At 37.3% G+C, this 16,826-nt stretch overlaps 2 protein-coding genes across 2 annotated transcripts in view; one reads left to right on the top strand and one right to left on the bottom strand.

Annotated features, from left to right (window-relative positions):
* The window catches only part of LOC122348662 (aerolysin-like protein), a 333,550-nt gene that overhangs the window by 286,618 nt on the left and 30,106 nt on the right, over positions 1-16,826 (bottom strand). The gene's annotated exons all lie outside the window — the stretch shown is intronic.
* Positions 870-12,592, top strand: LOC122348666 (shootin-1-like). Its single transcript, XM_043244334.1, has 17 exons — positions 870-1,014; positions 1,248-1,297; positions 2,482-2,542; positions 2,714-2,808; positions 4,013-4,193; positions 4,305-4,402; positions 4,613-4,694; positions 4,785-4,879; positions 8,430-8,564; positions 9,224-9,371; positions 9,904-10,078; positions 10,185-10,243; positions 10,407-10,507; positions 10,755-10,784; positions 10,983-11,036; positions 11,241-11,376; positions 12,113-12,592. Exons 1-17 carry the CDS (start codon positions 981-983, stop codon positions 12,259-12,261), a joined length of 1,683 nt encoding a protein of 560 aa, XP_043100269.1. The 5' UTR covers positions 870-980; the 3' UTR covers positions 12,262-12,592.

Below are 16,826 nucleotides of genomic sequence, written 5' to 3'. Positions count from 1 at the left end.
TGTCTTGTCTGGATTTTAATTTCAGTCCTCTCCTGGTTAAATAAAGATGATAAGATTCGACTAGCTCTGGTATCATCAGATAATAAAGCTGGTTTTGATCACTGAAGACAGATCAACGATTCTAAAAAAGCGTGTATGAAGAAACAACGTCCATAATCTTTCTTTCTATAACACTGTGCAAGCTATTATATAGAGTACATCAAAACTAAATTATATCTGTCTTTATATACTGTCAATATTCATATTGAATGTGTAGGCTGCCTTTCAACTGACTTTGTAAGACCCTAAGATCAAACAAACCGAACAAGTCATTTTTTAAGTTATATGCCAGACACCATCGACTTCTATCGCTCACTGCCCTTTACATAGTTTTGCATTTACACACTTTTCAAGGTCACAACGTTTGACCAGAAACTGTTCTCCACTGTAACAGATGATCAAAAGAATATGGATTTTGCAATAAAACAAATTACATAAAGAAGACAGGAACTTCTGTATTGTAAATGACCCAATATGCATTTTCAGCGCGTATTTTACATATTTACATTGCTACCATCAGCAGTTTCACAACTTTCACGTTGTGAAGTACAACCATTTCAGGAAAGCGAAAAGTGCAAAAGCCAAAAATCAAACGCACAAACATATTTTGCTTAATTGTTGCATTGGTTCAGATAACATTGTGTGACTACAGCAAGGCTACCCATGATTTCACAAGGGCCGAGCACATCTAACGACAAATGATGATTGTTACTTTATCACATCCTTTCTAAATGGTATTGTTGACTCAGTTAACCATAAAGGGCAAAGCAGAATGGACTTTTGTATCAATTTACGTAACAAAATGGGAAGAATTAAAAGCAGAGCTGTACGCTAAAGTCAGTTTCAGTTCTTCCTCCCGAGTGCAGTGTCGAAGAGACAGTGAACGACACAGAAACGCTGGGATCTAGAAGAGCAGACATTAATAAGAAGCTTGAAGAATTATGTGGAACCTTGAAGCAGACGAGAGAATTTCAGGTTGGATGCATTTACTTTAAAAATTGCCTAAACATTCGAAACTCTCCAAATAGTTTTTTTTAATCTAACGGATAAGCTGTGCAATGAAATACGTTAGATCCAGTGATTCTAGCGCAATAATCTGTGAAATCAATTACCTGACAATGGTCATAAACATGACCGTCTTTTACTACTACTGTAAATACAGTGTGTGAATCAGATGAACTATCTGAAAACTAGTTGTTGCCTCTTAGATTCTGAGGAGGAGAACACCCTGTCTTCAGGAGATGAAAGAGACATTGAGGTAATTTCTGCTTGAGAGTGGCCGTGCTCAGAATGACACTACTTGGTGTAAACTGTGTGAAAAAGTGTGCAGCACGTACTGATAAGTATTAAAACATTTATCATATTTATGATACAATCATCTACACAGTGAGATGAGACACCTACTTTATGCCACACATTTTGGTCATCTGCTGAATGCAGAAAAACCTACCTGGTCTCATGGCATAAATGTACCTGGGTGCACTTTTTAGCGAGACATGAAATATGTACCAATAAGTACATATCGTTGCAGTTTTGATTACTAAAGCCTAAATTACTTGAAGAATATCATGTTATGACTTCAAAACAATATTAATATGGTGGGAGATTTGAAAACTGATGTTTTTTTTATGTTAGCACACATATCCAGCTTCATGTCTATGGGTTTTCATAGACGGTACATTTGTTCGGTAGAGAACGGAGACGGACTTGAAAGGCAAGGTTTGAATCCCATGTAACTACAGTTCGACAGATCCGTTCAAATCTGCATAAAAGGTAGTTGAAATGGCACGGTTGCGTCAACAAATGCTTATATATATTAGTTTCGTATTTGCTAGCACTATTGGGTAGGTTTAGGGTTGGATTTGGTGTAGGGCATATTACCAACACCGTAGAGCATTAGCTTTTAGCGTCAGTCCCCGGGTATTTGAATTCTGAACTTTCACAATACGTACCTGAAGCAACGTAATAAAAGCACAGCAATATGTATCTATATAAATGTAATAAAATGTGCCAGGGTTGACATATTTAGCGCCACTTAGTGGATAATTCTCTTTGAAACTGCAGCGAAACATGCAGTAAGGCATGTAAAAATGGTGCAGAGGTACATATATTTTTTAGACCAGGTTTGAAGCCGCTTTGTACAATATTCTTACCACATATTATAGAAATAGAAACAGTAAGAGCAATATGGGAGCAAATAAAATAAAGGAGGCACCCTCTTGTCACGCCTACAAAATGCGATGTGTGAAACACAAAAACTGATATTGCAATTGTGAGATCCTCATAAATAATATCTTAGAATCTGTTCTGTTATGCTAGCATACAATGATTATCTGCAGCAACAACATCACACACACACAAGCTTACTCAAGCTATCTGCCCACAGTAATGGATTTTTGGTGCAGTTTATTTTTATTTATCATTGTATAATCTGCTATACAGTGCGAGTTTCTGGAGAAAGAGCGAGATGAGGCGAATGAAAAGCTATCAAGGATGGAGGAGGGTGAGATATCAGTGGAAGTCTTTTGCTATTAAACTCATATTTCAACTCATTTACTGGGCGAGTCTCACTATGAAATGCTTGCTGAGAATTTAACTTTCGCTGGCTAAACCTACGCAACTATTTAATGTATCACTGAAAATGTGCAAACCCGATTTATACAATGACTTTCAGCTTCTGCTCAACTGCTCAAGGAGCTGGATGTGTTAGAGACACAGTTTCAGATTGAGCGATCGTGCAGGGAGACCGCAGAGGCCTTTGCACTAAAGGTGAGTACACTTCTCTTTTCTTTAACAGCTTGTTAGAGAAAAGTCTAAAAAAGTCTAACAGCTTGTATTTGTTTTGTTGATTATTTCACATCCCCATATTGACGTTCTCTAAACTGATTCATTAAATCAACACTCTAAAAAATTAAGGCTTTTTATTGGCATATGATTCATGGAAAACAAGAATAGCTAAAGCTTTACTCACTTTCAAGCCTTTCAAGATGTAGATGGGTCTGATTCTTCATCGGAAGAGATTTGGAGAATTGTAGCATTGCACACAAATCTGATGAAACATCACAATAATCCGCAGGTAATCCACACCACTCCAGTCCATCAATTATCTCTTGTAAAAAAATTCCTTGTTTGTGAGAAACAAATACACTATTGAGGCATTTTAACTAAACAGTTGCTTCTGGCCAAAATATGATTGCATAATCCATAATGATGCTTCCACGGTGAGTCCATGTCTTGTTGTCCTCTCGCATTAAAATGTTTGTTAGGAGTTGCTTAAAGTATTTCTCTACTGATTCAGACAATATGACGTTTTTTCTAGAGAATGCAATATTATATATAAAGGACTCATATTTTACCCGGAAGCAGCAGTTTTATATGAAAAATGTCTTGATTATGGATTTATTTCTTACAAACCTTTTGCTTAAGATGTTAATTTATGGACTAGAGTGGTGTGGATTATTTGTGTATTTTTGTGATGTTTTTATCAACTCTCATTCTGATGGCACCCATTCACTGCAGTGGATCCACTGGTGAGCAAGTGAATGTAATGCAACATTTCTCCAAGTCTGTTTCCAAGAAGAAACAAACTCATTTTGGATGACCTCAGGGTGTATAAATTTTTACCAAGCCGTCAGTTTATCCATTCCTTTATCATCCATGGACCGTTTCCGTTTTTTAGTGTAGAATCTTTTTAGTGGAAAACCTTTCTTTAGATTTTTATTCTTTGCAGTAAGAAAAACGGACCTGTTTACTGAAAGGCTCTTCATGGCATTGCTTAATTTAATAATTAAAGTGAATTCAAATACAGAATTACAGATTGCCTGGCCAATGCTACCTTACACTGTTCACCTTTAGAATTGATATATTGTTTGTATTGGACTAATAAATAAAGAGGCCGACTGATTTCGAGGCTGGTGTTGGTAATAGTCATTATGCCACCCTTTATCGATCTTTGAGGCTTTTGAACCCACAGGTGAATAAAGATTTCAAGGCATTAAAGAGGCAAAGCCAAGCTATACTTCCCCTGATCCCAGAAATGCCAGAAAACTTCTCCATCCTGAACCTGGACCTCGAGGCTGATTCCAGCTCTGAAACGGTCTCTGAGGAAGAGAGCAGCGAAGATCCGCTTCTCATGAGTCAGAATCAAATTAGAGGTAGCCTAATTTCTAAACGGCACGAGCCATGAAAGCAGTAAAATATGCACCTGTCCAAGAATAGAAAAAGAAAAGATTATGGCTCATTTTACCTGCAATCTTTTTGCACAGAGCTACAGTCATCTGTAGACCGGTTACTTGGGGAAAAAATGCAACTCACTGCACAGGTGGAGCTTCTTAAGAAAGAGAAGGATGATTTGAAGGACAAGGTATAATGGCCTAGTGTCTGCAAATGTGACATGCATACAACTGTGGTCATAAATTTCTGAGAAAACAATTTGCCCCAAAAATGGCATCTATGTGTTTCTTCAATGCAGGGATTTTATGGGTCTTGTTCAGCGCCCTGCTTTTATTACATGTAAGTTAAAATTTAAAACATCCAGTTTTATTAAACTTTAAACTCTTATTTTATTCACAAGTTGTTGTTGGAGGTCGGAGAGAAAGAGGCCCTTCTGAGGAAGTTCAGTAAGCAGAGCCGGACTGTGAATAAAATGAAGAGAGGCGAGTCAGCTAAATGCGTTCCACCATTAATGAGCACAAATACAGACGAAAGATTCATCCGTGTAATCTCTCCGTGTGTTTGTGCTCCAGTGTCCCAGCTGGTTACAGAAGAGTTTACAGAGATGTCGCAGAAGCTCGAGATGGAGCAAGGACTCAGGCAGCACGCTGAAGTGTTTGCGCACCAGGTACTCTTTTGAATGGGTGCTTTCACTCACAATGCTTGATCTGCAAATTTAACATTTCATTTTGTTTAATAGCCAAAATGTCAGCATATCCGACTTGAGAACACTGTTGTGAAAAGTTATGTATTACTGGTGGACGAAGCCACAAACGCTAACCGTTTGAGCAAATTTAGGACGCTCTGACATACGAGGTCCAATACAATCTCATGGCAACAATCTTACGTTTTTGTACAGTTTGCTTATGTAGCCACTTGATGATTAGGTTCAGGGGTGGACAGTTTTAATTGGTTTCCATATAAAACACATTATACAAATTTGGAACCGTTCCCAAGCTGATCACAATGTTATGAAATTCCTGGTGCAATTACTCCATACAGTTTAGGTATGATTAAAGCGTGGTTAGTAGTCAAAGATAATTTGAATAGCAAAAATGCTAGAAAACTGTACATTGCAGCAACAGCATTTAAACTGCTATGCCTACAAATATTCACAAGATCATGAAAGAATCAAATATATGATAAAGAGCGCACAATCGGCAGGTTTTGTGTTTGAAGAAGTGTAGTTACTTAATTACGCTTTTTTTTTTTTTTGGACGAAGAAAACTATTTTAGACATGCAAACAGACTAAAGTGTTCTTTATTCATAACTAAGCAAATGTACTACATACTCATTTTTGCTATAAATAGAATAATGGACTAAAGACTGTATCAAACGCCTTTAAGAGGCTGTTTTATTATCTCTAGCAACGACCAACTGCTCGCAGAGGTTCATGGGATATCAAAAGTGGCAGGGATGAATTGGACTGCAGCGTGTCTTGAAGTCTTTCTACTCTAGTTTACAAATATTAAGTGTTTATCTGTTTTACGCGTCTACTATTCGTTCACAACGCAGAGTGAAGACGCTGAACCCAACAGATAATACTGGATATACAGTATAATCAGTTATCACTAATATGAATCGGCAAACATACTGGAGGGACCTACTCACCCATGATGGACGTCTGTCGGTTCCACATGTAGCGACAGGCAGACGTTCCGCTTTCCGTCGGTAAATCTGACATTATTCGCTTGACTTGCGAAGTTTATCGACGCACTTTGGCCTCGGTTCTGTGTAGACTTGTTTCCGTTTGGAAGTAAATACGACCGATTAAGTTGTATGAGGATAAAGTTTAAATAATTCCTAGTGCTAACATTACATTTCCGTTATTTAAAAAAACGTTGCGGAAATCCCCGAAAGCTTGGAGCGTTACAACCGATGCTCACGCGCAGCAGTTTGAATTGGACCGTTCAAAAAAGCGCGCGACCAACGGAAAGTGGCGCGGTTTTTAGGGTTTATTGCTGTGAATCGTTTGATTTATTTATTCATTTATTTATTTATTTATTTTTTATTTTTATTTATTTTTGCGTGAAATAACGTCTTTTGCATCAATAACTTCTTGACATTATACCAGTTACCAATATATTTAAAAAAATAAATTTTAAAAGTGCGGGACTGTGTTTCTCACACAGTCTCTTTTATTTCCTTTGATTGAAAGTCAATTAAAAACGCTAAAGTGTAGCTTTTCTTTTGCTATTTGAGCAAATAGTAATGTGTATATATATATATATATATATATATATATATATATATATATATATATTTGTGCTACTCCCATTCACTGCTCTCGAGGTTTACCTCAACTCTGACGACTTCCGCTGTAGAGAAATACTAAAATGTGAAAAAGTCTATTCCTATTAAAGTGACTAGTCTTGCGATCCATTGGGAAGGGCTTATCCCTATGCATAATCTCTTAAAAGAGTGTACCCTTTATTGTGACCTTCTGCATCATCATCATCATCCTGTTGCCCACATGGAGGCGCCGCCATCATGGAAAGAATCAGCGCAAGTGATCATGGGGGGCCGAAGTTTCCATCAGTTGTACCGCTCAAAATCCTTAATTCTAAAGGGCCCTTTGAAGTGACACTTCAGTTTGGAACGACCCCTCAATATGGCGTCCATGATTGTTTTCACTGCGAAGTGCCCATCAGAAGGCAATTCATATCTTATTTGGAACCAACCATTGATTTCACCTCGAAATTTCACGGTAAATGTGGCTACAACTTTACTCTGTTAACAAGTAACTTCATTGAAGTTTCTAGCTTCAGGACACTTTATTTGTATAGCACGTTCACAATCGATGCTATCCAGAGTTCGCATTACATAAAAACAAAAGGTTAAAAATGCAAAAAACTACAGATACTGATCTTTTCATAGTTATGGTAACAGTTCAATAATCTGGACATAAAAACACTTCTCCCTCAGAAGCCTACACGTCCAGGCCGACAGCATGACAATCAATAGACAGTAGATGGGAAGAAGCGTGGTGTCTTCTGATTCGGTCAAGTTTGTACAAGGGCCATGGGAGATTTGGGCTGTATCCGGTCCTTTCACACTCAACAACTGCGAAGCTGCGTTAATGAAACAAACCTGAAACAAAGAAGAGAAAACACTGGATTGAGATAACCCGCTCTCTTTGACCACGCCAGTCCAGCTGGCTCTGTTAATACCAGTGTGTTTACCGTGTTCATTCAGTCTAAATGAGCATCTCCGCTCAAAAGTGGCATCTGTCTTTGCATCCCTCCTCTCTTCCTGCGGTAATTAGCACCCATCGAGATGGCAGTTTGAAAATCGGCAGCTCTTTAAACCCCTGTCCTTGTTTGACACTTCCTTTCTGTCGGCTTTGTGTATATTGTTCCCCATTTGCAGACACAGACATAATGGGGGTCCCAACAGGGGGCCTTCACCTGTGAAAGGGACCCCCGACGGTTCGCACACCACTCAAACTCATTCTGAATGGGCGGCCACACACCACACAGCTTGAATGACATTCTTTATCGCCACCCCTTTCCATTTGTCTGTTTTCCCTGTGTTTTGAAAACACATTCATCTTTTCCTTGTTCGGTGTTTTTTTTTTCCAGTCACAGAGAGCCTAATGACGGACTAATTCGAAAGGGAGAAAATGCAGGCCGTCACCAGACAAAGAGACGCGCCCGTTTACTCGTCAAACACATGCGCTTTTCCCTGTAATTGCACCGCCGCGGGGGTCGCGTTTGGTGGTTTAGGTCCGTGCTTCTTGCGAGCTGAACGGAAGGGCAGTGAATGGAGGTGAGAAGTGAGAGTCCAAACATTCCGACGAACGTCTCGCACTTCCTTTTCCTGCTCGCTTCTGCTTTTCGAACAAGCGCATTTCTTGTAATCTGAAATATCAGGGAGATAATGGACGGCTTGATTTTTGGTTTCCCCCCGAACCGATTCCACTGAGGTTTTGTTCTGCCGATTGAATAATTCACTGCATGAGTAATTAACGCGCCCACTGAGCTCAACAAATAAAGAAAAATGGTGGGAAAAGTCTTTACGATGGAAAAACAAAATGAACGCTGGGCCTTTTTTTAGTTTGAAAACTTTGGACATTTGAAGAGAGATTTGAAGTTTGGAACGGTGATATATGGATGGATGAATCTATAGATGGACAAGTGATGGACTGACTGATCGAGTGATTGGTTTTTCTCTACAGATGCTGGTGAAACAGCAGGAAACCCAGAGACAGATTCAGAATGCAGAGACTGAGAAACAACTAAAACAGGCTCTGGGTCAAGTGACTGAAATCAGCAAAGCTCTGGAAGAGATACGACTCTTTTACCAAAGCCAGGTGAACGTGTCAGTTTGGTGTATTGAGACTGTAATTCTTATGTGGCTAGAAAACGTTTTCCTGATCCAGTTTATCCTGTTCTTTACTTCATCTCTTGTCTCTATGCGGTGAATTAAAACCCCATAAATAAGTAATAGGTATTTTTATTTGCCCTATACTTGTACCAAACTTTTATTTACACTTAAATAATAATAATTATATTTTTGTTGGGGTAACTTGTGGATTTCCAATTGAAACCATCCTAAAATATCATTGAGCAAATCTTTTCCATGTGTGATCTGTCTTCAGTCATTTTAAAGAGTATCCTTAATACATAATCGATATAATGAGCGTTTGTTTATTGCATGCTTGCTTAATGTAATGTAATGTTCTAGGATACTCTCCAAAATGGAGAAAAATTGCTGAATAAGTTGCTATTGTTTTCTTTGTGCACAAAAACTATTCTCGTAACTTTGTAAATTAAAAGTCCATTGTTGTCACATGGACTATTTTACAGATGTCCTTGCTATGTTTCTATGTGTTGAACATGATAGTATATTGCTGCCTAAAGAACATCAGAGAGCTCTCAAAAATAAATTGATTTGTGTTCGAAGATGAATGAAGGTTTTACAGAGTTTTCATTTTGGGTAAACTATAAACTACTGCATTTGTCTATACAGATGTCTCATACAGCAGCTCAGGATCTCAACTCTCTGTCAGACCTGGCTGCAGTAAGAACAAAGCTGGAGATCAGTGAGAAAGAGAGGAGCGAGGCTGAGATTCAGCTGAGAGACTCGAAACAATCTGTTATCGCCCTTCAGGAGGAAAGTATGTCTTATTTAATAAAAATACAAAATCTCGATTTTGATGCTGAAAAAGTATTAGGACCGTATTATATACAAGGACCCTATTATATTATACACCTTATTAGGACCCTAAAGGCAAGACAAATCACACATTAGATCTTAGCTGTTTCACAGACTTTTCTCCTTAGAAAAGGTCTCGGATCTATCCGTCTGTTTCAAAAGACATCCTTCAAACTCATGTTTGCTATCAAAGTTTCCATACGAAATACAGTATTTTTCATCATGTTCTTCTAAGACCAAGTGAAAAAGCTGTTTCTCACATTAATTTAACAACGCGATATTATGTTTACTAAAAGTTTTATGAATGTTTTAGGACAAATAGAGACAGTTTGAGTTATATCACCAATGTTCACATTTTAAATTTTGGAGATTTCCATTATGTCTCTATAGAGCTTTGAAATAGTGCTAAATAGTGCTACTTTTTTTTTTTCTAAATATCGTTTTGCCATATTTTATAAATGCAATTGTAATTGTTTATTTCGCAACCAGTCAAGTCAAGCTTAAGGATGAGCTGAAAGAGATGGAGCAACTTCCTTCGATCCAATCTAACCAACTCAACGAGGCAAACGAAAATCCATCTGATCCACCATCACTGGGACCACCTCCACCACCTCCTCCTCCTCCTCCACCACCACCACCACCTCCTCCTCCATCTTCAGCTGTCACCGAGTGAGTCTTTTACGCCTTTCAATGTTGAGGTATTCAAACCATAAAAATGCACTACACACGCCAAGTCTTCTAAAGTTCATTTCGGTTAAACCCATTGCATTTTTAGCCCATTAAAGGCTTTGAGGAGCAGAAAGAAGGGAGAAAACAACGCCACTCAAACCGCGAGTAAGACAATCACGCCTTACATCCGACCTGTACTAGACGCAAGGCGAAAATCAACACGGCAGACGGGAAGATACAATACAATAATTTAAAAGTTGAAGTTAAATCAAAGCAAGCCAGCGCTGCTCTTCCGTCCTCAATGAATACCGTGTTGATTTTCTCACAGAACCCGCAATTACGGAGGATATGAAGGCCAGAGCTGTGGATGAAATGATGGAAAGAATCAAGAAAGGCATTATTCTCAAACCTATTCTCAGAACGCCACAGGTGAATCATCACACGTTTTACCGAACATAAATTGTACAGTGAGGTGCCAACACTGTCTGTGTGAAAATAATCGTAACATGTGACGGGAAAATCCTGCGCGAGCGTGAGCGCGTCACATTTAAATCACGCAACAGGACGTCGAGTTCAACGAAATGACAAAACACACAGATAATCCATGCTATAGACGTGCCTTAAATATAGACCTGTTTAAATAGAAAGAAATATCTGACATTTGGTTGCTTTTCAGGCTGTGTCTGAGGACGAACATGCGTGGAAGGTTAGTGATTGGTCTACGATTGGTCTTTCGGGTCTTCCTGCAACCATGATTAGTATTTGGTGGTTTTCTGTTTTTTGTATTTGACTTCCGGGACTAACTGCCTAGCTGCTACATACGTCGCTTGCAGAGTATGTGCTCAGAAAGCAGCTGCTCAGAAGTGGCAAAATATTATTAATCAGAAATTACTGGCATTTACAGGAACAGAGGTCTGAGAACCGGAAATCAGCTGTGCTGGAATTGCAGGGGATGCTGGTAAATAAGATGTGTTCAAATATGGTCTATTCGTTCGTTTTATTACTCAGACTAGCTGCTTGCAAGGTTGACGTTAAAATATACTTAGATGGTTGGCTATACGTACAATTATACGTATACTGTCATGTGCAAATACTTGAAAAAGATGCATGATCGCTCATGGCCTACTGTATGAATGTAACTTCATTGTCTGCTTCGCCTTAGGATTCCATGAGGAGGCCTGGCCCTAGAAGGGTGGATTCAAAAAAACGCTTCAGCCGTAATGTTGGAGAGGCGGAGCTTCAGATGGTGCTCCAGAGAAGGAGGCGGGCCATGGGGGATGAAAAAGGGACCCCTAAAGGTACCACCTCTCATGCATTCAAATGTGCTTCAGCTTATACAAAACTGGCCAACACTTAAGTGTATTATTGAAGAAATAAGCACACGATAAATAAAAGCAGTGATTTAAAAAATTTTGTGCAGATCATTTTTACAATATTACAACTCTAAAAACACCAGGACTTAACATTTAACCTTATTATTCCTGTATATATATATATATATATATATATATATATATATATATATATATATATATATATATATATATATATATATATTAGTGTAAAGTGTCATTTAAAATGTAAAAACAACTACAATTTAATTAAATGTAATAATCTAGTATTCATTTCTACATTAAGTGTTAATTAGTAGTCTAAACCCCCAAATATCGGAGCTGTCTGTTGGTAAAAAATAAATAAAACCTCAGGCCCATATGTAGCAAAATTTATGCTTAAATTAATTGGAAAAAAAGTATTAAAAATCAACTTAAACACACTCTCTGAAAACAAGATTAAGGATGCAATTTTGTAAAAACATACATTTGGGGATAAAAAGGATTTTTGATTAGTAGTTTAGAAGTGGCTTTTTTTTATTTTTTAAATCAGAATCAGAATTATTGGCCAAATAGTTTTTTTTTTTCACAGTGGTGCTTAAAAGCAGCCTCTTTCGTTTATTGATTGGTTACGAGTGTTTGTGCGAGCCGCATTATAACGCAGCCACTTAACTAAAGTCTGCGTTTCCTCACCCCCTCTCAGATCAGCCTGCGGCCGCGTCCGTCTCGGGCTCTTCGCCCTGGGCAGGGGAGAGTGGAGGCGCCCCCGTGCTCCGGAGACTTCAGCAGAACCGCGACAAGAGAGTCTCTCGCATAAAGGCTTCGGAGTCCATTATATGGGAGGAAAAGTGAGTTTTGAGGGTCTTTTAGTCTGACCTTCTGCACTTTTGAGAAAGGCGACGTTGAACTAAGTGCGACTTCAACACCGTTTCTTCTGCCACACGCCTCTTGGAATTTGTTTAAAGTAAATGTCACGAAGTTGAATAAAGCGTTAACCCTGTTAACCGCGCGATGAAAAAACCAAGGACCCGCGCATTCAAAAGTGAATTATGAAAGAAATAAAAGACATTTTTTCCGCACGTATTCAGTCTTTTCTTTGCACTCAGTCTGCGTTTGCTGTTGTGTTGGACATTTGTGCTTTTGAGGTCTGAATTCTTCCATTAAAAGACTTGACTTTCTTGAATACTTGACTTGCACAAGTATTTGGACCTTTGATTGGTTCTCTCGTTTTGCTGAATTACACATCCGGCATTGACATTCTTAAAGCATTCAAACTCAAAATTATTTTAATGTGACATTGTTTCATATTCATAAAACCAGCATTGCACCCTGCCGGGTTTTTTACTCCGTGCCATTCTTTGTAAAGTGTGTTATTCGGGGTTTCTGCCGCAATGTTAATGTAATACCGGAGAACCTCATTCGGACCGAGATCAAGGCTTTTGGCTCGACGTAATCAAGCCCATCTCGACTTTTTTGATCCGCGACCGCGTTAATTTGACTCTGAATGTGGGATTATTGATTTGAAGTTTTCGCCGTCCCCCAAAGATGCTTTTTCATGTTCACTCTCCTGCGATAACAACTGGAGCATTTGTCCGAAAAGCAAAACTTATAGGGTGCAAATAACAACTCTGAGCCACTGAAGCTGGAAAATGTGCTATTTTTTAACAATTTTAAACATAAAACACTGTCTGCATCAAAAGGTCATTTTAGAGAACTGCTCATTTTTTAAATGGAAACTGAATAATATCTCAGTATATTAGACTTAAATGTGGATATATATATATATATATATATATATATATATATATATATATATATATATATATATATATATATATATATATATATATATATTTCAGTATATTAGATTTAAATGTGGATATATATATATATATATATATATATATATATATATATATATATATATATATCTCAGTATATTAGACTTAAATGTGGGTATATATATATATATATATTTCAGTATATTAGATTTAAATGTGGATATATATATATATATATATATATATATATATATATATATATATATATATATATATCAGTATATTAGACTTAAATGTGTGTATATATATATATATATCAGTATATTAGACTTAAATGTGGATATATATATATATATTTCAGTATATTAGATTTAAATGTGGATATATATATATATATATATATATATATATATATATATATATTTCAGTATATTAGACTTAAATGTGGGTATATATATATATATATATATCAGTATATTAGACTTAAATGTGGATATATATATATATATATATATATATATATATATATATATATATATATATATATATATATATATATATATATATATATATATATCAGTATATTAGATTTCTCATTTTGTTTATGATACAGGCTCCTAATGAAAGCAGTCAAGCTCTTCTCATTTTCCACAAATCAGCTCATTATTGATGCGAAGACTTGCCAAAATAAATTGCCACAATTCTCCAGATACGCTTTCACGTTTTCCATGTCTTGAGTTGTTTTCCTGCAATAATAACTTTCCAAAGAGTATAAAAACGTGTCTTCTTTCGCAACACACGAGAGTGAATAAAACTAACAGCCTACATACTTCACCTAAATATAAAGTCATATTTAACACAATGTATGCGTAGATAAATTATGTTTTTATTCATTTTTAAATAAAAACAGGAAAAAGACAGCCGTATTAGTACGTATGATCAGAATATATTTCTAAGCCGCTGTATCCGCTGTCGGTGTCAAAGCCTTAAGGTGAGTTTATCCGTCCATCTGGAAATACCTGGAATGAAAAGGGCAGCCTTTTCTCCTAACACCTTCACACTCCTATTCTTTGATAAAAGCATTTTAAATGGAGCACAATTATTTTGCACTCGCGCCACTTTTGCCTTTCTCCTCTTAAAAGCATTTCATTCTGTGAGGGTTTCTCTCATCCAGAGAGCTTTTCATCTAACAAACACTATAAAGAATTTATGTTTTTCCCCAGAAACTGAAAGGTGTCTGATTTAGGTGTGTATACATGTGTGTGTGTGTGTGTGTGTGTGTGTGTGTGTGTGTGTGTGTGTGTGTGTGTGTGAGACCGAAGGTGAAGAGATGTGTAGATGTGGATGTAATATGTATGACCCAAACAAGTGTAGGGCAGGTGAAAAAATTCCAGATGTGTGAGGTCTTGGAAAGCGCTTTTTTTTTTTTTTTTTTTTTTTTTTTTTTTGAATGTCTGTCTACCTGCCTGTTTATACACATGACTGAAAAAAAAAATGTATTACATTTTTGTTTAATTTTATTTCATAAATTTATAATCAGTATTTAATTTTATTTGTAATCATTTCATTTATCAACAGAGCTGGAATCTATGTACACAGGTTTATTATTATTATTATTATTATTATTATTATTATTATTATTATAGTAATATTTTTTTAATTGTCATACTTTTTAATTTAATTTAATTTATAAATGCACATAAAAAGACAGAATTTATAATCAGTATTTAATTTTATTTGTAATCATTTCATTTATCAACAGAGCTGGAATCTATGTACACAGGTTTTTTATTATTATTATTATTATTATTTTGTTATTAATATTTTTTAGAATTCTCATTATTTTTAATTTAATTTAATTTAATTTATAAATGCACATATAAAGACAGATTTGATTAATATTTGTAGAATTGCTACAGAATTATCTTGCACTCGCATCATGTTTTTTTTCCACCGCTGCAATACCGCCTCCAGCCGGAGTGGCGCTGTTTGCGATCAGACCCTCACTTCAGCTGCGCTCTACGTCTGAGGAAGCCGCAGAAGAAACTTTGACCACTTCAGTTGGTAGCCTAGCAGCGGAGACACATATCTCCTTTTTGTTTACCAGCCCCGTATTTATTCGACTGGCGCTATTAAAAAGATGTGGTTTATTTATTTACTCAGCTGGTTGTCGCTGGTGGTGCAGATATGTTTCGTTACTCGCTATCGGTGAGTTTTATGTCGCCGCTGTTAGCCGCTAACTCCTTTTGCTGACGCGACCAAAGAAACCTCACCGCTCTTGTGCCTCATCGTGTATAAAATATCAGTTTGTTATCAGTTAACACTAGCATGCGACAAAAATAATTAAGTAAGGCAGAACAACAGTGGGCCGACCTGCAACAAAACATGTCATATCTCTCTGGCTAAAATAAGTTGGCATAATAACAAGCCCGTTGTGTTTCTAGCCTGCATTTATTTTTATATTTCACACTTTGGTGTTGCCTAATATACGTTGTTTGCCATTTACACGACATTCATGGCATATTTAAATTAACCCCAGTGTCTATTGCAAACGAGCGATGGCTGATTTTGCTCGTTATGACTAATTTTAAAGTCGCTTTTGCTGGTTGTGGACAGTGTCGTAAAAAGAATACCATCTCCACGTAGACGGTTTTATTAATAATGGTCACTGAGGATTTGGCAACATGACTAGCCAGCAGTTTTTATACACCTGTGATACATAGCTAGTCTTGTAATGCACGTTATAATGCACTGTGTGGTTCCATAAACAATGGTAAAATGCGATATGACATGCTTTTAGAAAGTATAATGACAAACAATCTCAGGCGTAACAAGGTATCTGCAAATATTATGATCATTTATGAAGAAAATATAACGCATTATATGCACACCCCAAGGCTTTAAGTGTTTGCATGTTTTCTTAATTTGCTATTTGTCTTCACAGCTGCAGGCCTGTATTACCTGGCAGAGTTAATAGAGGAGTACACAGTCGCCACCAGCCGCATTATAAAGTATATGATTATGGTGAGTATCGGCGCGCATGTGATTGCGTAAAAGCAGTGCATAGGCTGATGCTGAAGGCCGATCTGGAGCGTCATGTGGCGCACAAATTGAAACAGCCTCTGTCTAATTTTGCGAATGAGAATCGCACGCTTTAGTCTTCTCTAACAGTATTTCCTCTCTCAGTTCTCCACAGCGGTGCTGGTGGGACTCTATCTGTTTGAGGGCTTCCCCACGCTCATGGTCGGGGTGGGTCTCTTCACTAACCTGGTGTACTTCGGTCTGCTGCTGCGTTCCCGCACATCATGCTGACCTCTCCAAACTTCATCCTGTCATGTGTAGTGCGTGACGAGGAGCATCTTTACGGTACTTTACGGTAATCTCTGTGCTCGTGTTCTCCTCTCACCTGCATCCCTGCTCTCTTTTGCAGCACTGGTTGTTTTAAACCACTATATGGCCTTCCAGTATTTTGCGGAGGAGTACTATCCTTTTCTGAGGTAGAATCTTTTTCATTTCACTGAAACCGTCAATGCTGCATAAATGATTAAAGAGTAATGCTCGTGTGTTTTCAGGTTCTGGCGCACTTCACTATATGTCTGTGGGTGATTCCGTTCTCGTTCTTCGCTTTCTCTCTCT

This window comes from Puntigrus tetrazona, chromosome 7 (assembly GCF_018831695.1).
Source record: "Puntigrus tetrazona isolate hp1 chromosome 7, ASM1883169v1, whole genome shotgun sequence".
Taxonomy (NCBI): domain Eukaryota; kingdom Metazoa; phylum Chordata; class Actinopteri; order Cypriniformes; family Cyprinidae; genus Puntigrus; species Puntigrus tetrazona.
This window is presented reverse-complemented; position numbering and strand designations above follow the sequence as displayed.